At 46.2% G+C, this 6,014-nt stretch overlaps 2 protein-coding genes across 2 annotated transcripts; both read right to left on the minus strand.

The window, feature by feature from the left end:
• Positions 1–491: 491 nt before the first annotated feature.
• On the minus strand, positions 492–4,028 carry LOC115087748. Its single transcript, XM_029595280.1, has one exon. It carries the CDS (start codon positions 4,005–4,007, stop codon positions 519–521), a length of 3,489 nt encoding a protein of 1,162 aa, XP_029451140.1. The 5' UTR covers positions 4,008–4,028; the 3' UTR covers positions 492–518.
• Positions 4,029–4,078: 50 nt separating this feature from the next.
• LOC115087749 lies at positions 4,079–4,754 on the minus strand. The gene has a single exon (XM_029595281.1). It carries the CDS (start codon positions 4,746–4,748, stop codon positions 4,107–4,109), a length of 642 nt encoding a protein of 213 aa, XP_029451141.1. The 5' UTR covers positions 4,749–4,754; the 3' UTR covers positions 4,079–4,106.
• Between the last annotated feature and the right edge of the window lie 1,260 nt (positions 4,755–6,014).

Genomic DNA, 6,014 nt, shown 5'->3' on the forward strand with positions numbered 1-6,014 from the left:
GGTGGTGAGCGTTATATTGTAGTACTTGGGTGTGGTAGGCGAATGACAGATGAGCTTGCCGTTAAGGATACATCGATGGAAAGACTGTTGTCCTTGAGTGGTGTTTAAGGCACAAGCAGGCTTTTTTATACATAATGGTGGTGGCTGAGATTGATGAATGATTGTGAATACCAACTGGTATCCGTCTTCAGTTGTAGTGCGAACTTGCTTGATGCATTCTGTACAGTTTAGGCTGAGCGAAGATTGAACTGATATTGGTACTATAGCTATGAAGATCATTAGTAGCCATAGGATTCTCGGATTATGGCAAAGATGAGCCATAGTTGAGCAGAAATGATGATATAGAGGATGCTGATGAACCATTTCCAATCGCTGCTGGAAGGGCATATGATAGTTAGAGCGGTTACCAGGAGGGTACTGATAACCCATTTCCAAAGTATTGATATCATATGCTTTTGATGCCTGCGGAAGAAGGAAGAAACAAACAGGTTATTAGTATTTTGTGACTGCATTAGTTTCTATAGCAGGTTGACCTTTGTTGTATTTCTAGTAAAGCGCAGGGTGCTGTCACCGGTCTTGGAGACCTGCCAAGTTTCGGTGGCTGGTTTGACTCGGCTCCAGTGGATCCATGTGGGACAACCGGATACTTTGAGAGCGGTAGGTGTGGTTAACAGCACAGTGAATGGTCCCTTCCATCGAGGTTTAAGGAAGTCTGATTCATCCCATTCCTTGATCCACACAGAGTCGTTCACCTGGAATTTATGGATAGGATTGATTAAGATTAGTGGCTCTGTCTCACAGGTATATTTGCGAATTGCTTCCACAGTATTGTAGAGTCCTTTCATTTGGTTGCTGAGTGACATTTCCCCTTGGACTTGTAAGGATTCGGGGAAGGAGGGCAACGGTGGCGGCCTTGCGTACATCATTTCATAAGGGGTTAGTCCTGATTGTCGTGGAGTGCATCTGATGTTAAGCAATGCCAATGGTAGCATTTTGGGCCATTTGGTTCTTGTTTCTTGACAGAGCTTGGCTAATTGACTTTTCAAAGTTCTGTTAGCTCGTTCAACAGTCCCACTACTTTGAGGTCTCCATGCGCAATGGAGATGCCATTTGAGGCCCAAAATTTTGGTGAGGTGTTGAGTTGCCTCGCTGGTAAAAGCTGGGCCGTTGTCTGAATTGATCTGCCGTGGTAATCCATATCGTGGTAAGATTTGGTTCAATAAGAGGGAAACGACTTCCTTTGCAGTTTCTGTTCGCGTAGGCACAGCTTCAATCCATCCGGTGTAGGTGCATACTGCTACCAGCATGGCTTTATAACCTAGTGCAGGGGTCATGTGGGTGAAATCAATTTGACAGACTTGAAATGGTATAGTTCCCCGGAGAACATGTCCCGGTGCAGGACCAGGTCCATTGCGAGGATTATTTCTTGCACATGTAACACATTGATTAATTGCATGTTTAGTCAATTGTGTGATTCGGTTTATATAGTATGTTTTTGCCAGTAGTTTTGCCAATGAATCACGTCCCAGGTGTGTATGACAGTGTGCTTCTCTTACTATTGTCCACGCAATAGTATCAGGTATCCATATCCGTCCGTCTGAGATGATCCACCACCCATTCTGTTGATGGAAATTTTCAGCTTTTGCCCAGTCGTTTTCTTCGGCTGAGTAGGTGGGTATTTCAGTTGGAAACTGCAAGAGGGGGCATATGGTCATTCTTGTTTGATAATGGTCTTGGGCTCCTGCTTTGGCGGCAGAATCAGCTTTCTGGTTTCCCCGAGCGATAGGATCAGATTTTCCGGTGTGTGCTTTGCAATGCATTACGGCCACTTTGTGTGGTAGCCATACGGACTTTAACAGTTCATGGATCTCTGGCGCATTTGCCAATTGTTTTCCTTCGGCATTGAGAAACCCTCGTTCCTTGTACAATGCTCCGTGGACTTGGATGGTTAAGAAGGCATATTTAGAGTCTGTATAGATATTTACAGTTTTCCCTTCTGCCAACTGAAGAGCTCGAGTAAGGGCAATTAATTCAGCTTTTTGTGCAGACGTTCCTGAAGGCAAGGGTCCAGCTTCAATGATATCATCTTCAGTTACTACTGCATAGCCAGCCACTCGTACTCCATTCTTTACCTGACTACTTCCGTCTGTAAATAAAGTCCATGCGCCTTGCCAAGGCTGATCCCTTAAGTCAGGTCGACTGGAGTGTACTGTAGCCATGACTTCTTCACAATCATGGCTTACTGGTTCAGGTGCTGGCATTAGAGTGGCTGGGTTTAAGTTTTTACTGTCTTGTATTTGAATTTCAGGAGTTTCACATAGTAAGGCTTGGTACTTTACAAGACGTGAGTTGGTCATCCACTTTGGTCCATGTGTTTCGAGCAGTCCCTGAATGGTATGAGGAGTTGTTACTTGCAAAGTTTGTCCAAATGTCAACTTGACTGCTTCTGGAATTAATATGCATGCAGCCGCGATGCTTCGAAGACACCCCGGCCATCCTTTGGCAACATTGTCCATTCCTTTTGACAGATAGGCAACGGGTCTCTCCCATGATCCGAAGGTTTGAGTCAGGACCCCAATGGCCATTCCTTTTTTCTCATCTACAAACAGATGAAATGGTTTAGTTACGTCAGGTAGCCCCAGAGCAGGGGGTGAGATCAGGGCTTCTTTTAGTTGTTGTAAGTGTACTAGTTCATGTCCTTCCCACTGGAAGGGTTGAGATTCTGCTTCTTTACCCCGTAGCTTGTCGTATAGGGGTTGGGCAATAACTGCATAGTTAGCAATCCAAAGCCGGCAGTATCCGGTGGCTCCCAGAAATGCTCGCAGTTCTTTTTTGCAGGTTGGTGTAGGCTGATGTCTTATTGAATTTGTACGAGAGATTCCAAGGCATCGAGTGCCTTCACGAATTCGGAAACCTAAATACTCTACTTCTAATTCACAGATCTGGGCTTTCTTTTTGCTTGCCCGGTACCCTTTTGAATACAATGTCTGTAACAGGTGAAGGGTAGCTTTCGCACAGTCAAGATATGTGTCTCTGAACAACAGTAAGTCATCAACATACTGTATTACTGGCCCATGTTTTTTCTGGTAAGTTTTCAAATCTTTTGCCAGCTGTTCCCCGAAGAGCGTGGGAGAGTGTTTGAATCCTTGAGGCAACCGAGTCCAGGTGTACTGTTGTTTTATTCCAGTGTGTGCATTTTCCCATGTGAAGGCAAAGATCTTCTGACATTCTTCTGCTACCGGAACGGAGAAGAAAGCATCTTTGAGATCGATTACACTGTACCACTTTGATTTGGGATTGACTTGAGCTAGAATGGAGTACGGGTTGGGTACCAGGGCCACCAAGTCCGCTACTTGGCTATTTACTTTTCGTAGATCTTGTACAGGTCGATAGTCGTTAGTACCAGGTTTCTTTACTGGTAGCAAGGGAGTGTTCCAGGCAGACCGGACTTGTCGCAGGATGCCCAAGTCAAATAGTCTTTGAAGATGTACTTGTATTCCCTGTCTGGCCACGTAGGGAATAGGATATTGGGCTTGGTTAATGACTTGTGCCTTCTCTTTCAGTTCTATCCAGACGGGTTCAGCCTCGGTTGCTAGTCCTCCTGGATTGTTTTCAGACCATACTGAAGGTACGCTATCCATCAGGTACCTTCGTTTTGCATTGAGAGGGGTATCTTCCTCATATCGGTGCTCGATGGTTCGTTCAACTATGGGAAGATGTAGTCTCCATTCCTCTTGGAGAGGACAAATAAGGGAAACAGGATTGTCTGCAAAGGAAGCTTTGATTTCACCATTTGATTCAAACTGTAGAGTGGCCCTTAATTTGCAAAGGAGATCTCTACCAATTAGTGGAACTGGACATCCAGGGACATAGAGGAATCGGTGGGATACTAGTTGTCCTCCCACTCGAACCTGTCGATTCTGAAGAATAGGGGCTGCCAGTGGTTTCCCGGAGGCCCCTACAATGGAGATGCTTTGTGCTGTGGGAATAGCGATTGCAGTAGTCATCACAGATCGTTGTGCTCCAGAATCTAGTAATCCTCTGAAGGTTTTAGCCCCAACCTTTATTTCTACCAACGGGTCGGAGGGCAGGGCTTCCTTGTTTAGTCATGAGTTTCGCCCGATATCGTCACTAGACTCGTCTGACAATTCGTCCAACGCCATTTGCCATTCATTTTCTTTAGATTTTGAGGGTTTTGAACTGTTCCCTCCTTCGCCCTCCCGTGGTTTCTCAGGGCACTCAGCCTTCCAATGTCCTTCTTGTTTACAATATGCACATTGATTGACCCCTACAGGCGCTCTTCCTCCTCTGAAGGATCCGCCTCTTCCTGATCTTCCTCTCTGCCATCTTCCTCTCTGCCCAGGGTATCCTCGATACTTTCTGGCCTGCTCTCCGAAATTAGTTTCTTCCATTGCTGCCGCTAACAAGTTAACACTTTCTCTCATCCTTCTGCTACTTTCTTTTTTCTCCTTTTTCTCATCTTCCAGCTCTCTATTTCCATAGACTTTGTCTGCCATAATTTTGAGCTGGCTGATGTTCATTGCTTCAAATCCCTCTGTTTTCTGGAGTTTTCGGCGTATATCGGGGCATGACTGTCCTACGAAACTCATGACTATTATAGGGTGGTTCTTTTGATCTTCTGGATCAAAAGGGCTGTATCTCCGGTACGCATCCATTAGTCGTTCGAGGAAGTCTCCCGGAGTTTCGTCCTTCTTTTGTACTATATCCTGGATTTTAGTCATGTTCATAATTTTTCTTTTTCCCTTCCTCAAGGCTTCTAGGAAGGCTCTCTGATAAGCCGCGATGCGGTCTCGTCCACTGGGAGATTGGTAGTCCCAGTGAGGGTCTGTTGTCGGAGCAAGTTCCCTTGCAGCGGCATCAGGATCACCGTCTGACCCGGCTCCACTTCTGGCTGCTTCGTCCATGTTTTGTTGTATTTGTCTTCACTGCTCAGTGGTGAACAGGAAAGAAGCCAGATGGCGGATGTCAGCCCAGTTGGGATTATGTGAGGAGAAAATTCCGTTTAAAAAATCAATCATTTGATCTGGTTTTTCAGCGTAGGAAGGGCCGAGCTGTTTCCAGTTAAAGAGATCGCTTGATGAAAAAGGGACATAGGTATATAGTCTAATAGTCTGTGTAGTTTGGAAAGCATTTTCCTCACTAGGGACCGCAGGTACGACAGTTGCAGTTTCTCTGATTGGGAGTTGGAGACTGGCAGCCGCTTGTGTTCTCTGACGAGTATGGGCTGAGACAGGAGGTTCCGGTTCGTCCTCTGCTCTTACCGATTCTAACTCTCTTTTAGTTTCCTGTGAAGTACTAGGCAAGGGGTCCGCTTGTTCATAAGAAGGAATCGGTGGCAGATTAAGCAGCGGTGGGTAAAGTGGGATGTAAGGCGGCGGTGCTGGAACTTCTGGTTCGTCAATTAATATGGTCTCCGCTGCCGGCAGTGGTTTAATTTTTTTTTCTGTAGTTTCTTCATTCTTCTGGACTACCAATATGGCCGCCTCCGGTGACGTCATGCCGTCTGCGTCCAATATGGCCGACTTCTCCTTTCTTTTCCGGTTGGGTGACTTCCGGTGGCCCGCCTTCTTCATCTGCGCCACCATGATGAGGGCAGCTCTCTCTACTAACTTTTGTGCCCAGGACGGGGGATTGAGAATAACTTCAATCCAGGCATTAATATATGGGACATCTTCAGGAAAGCCTGGCTGATCCTCTTTTGTGACTATTATTCGGACTCTAGAGGCCGTGACAAAATCGAAAGTTCCTTTCGGGGGCCAGTTGACGCACAAGCTCGGCCACCGATAGGCACAGCGTTGGATCATACCAGGTTTAGTACAGGTATGTTTATCAAATACTTCGCTAAAGTGCTCCGTCATGACTTTTAACGGGGTCGACCCTCCCCCACCCATTTAGGATAGAGGTACAGACAAAGAGGGGAAGGGATAGCAGATAGGTAAGGGGTCCGTATCTGCCAGACACAAAAGGGTCACACTTGCCCCGACTAGAACGCG

This window comes from Rhinatrema bivittatum, chromosome 3 (genome assembly GCF_901001135.1).
Source record: "Rhinatrema bivittatum chromosome 3, aRhiBiv1.1, whole genome shotgun sequence".
NCBI lineage: Eukaryota > Metazoa > Chordata > Amphibia > Gymnophiona > Rhinatrematidae > Rhinatrema > Rhinatrema bivittatum.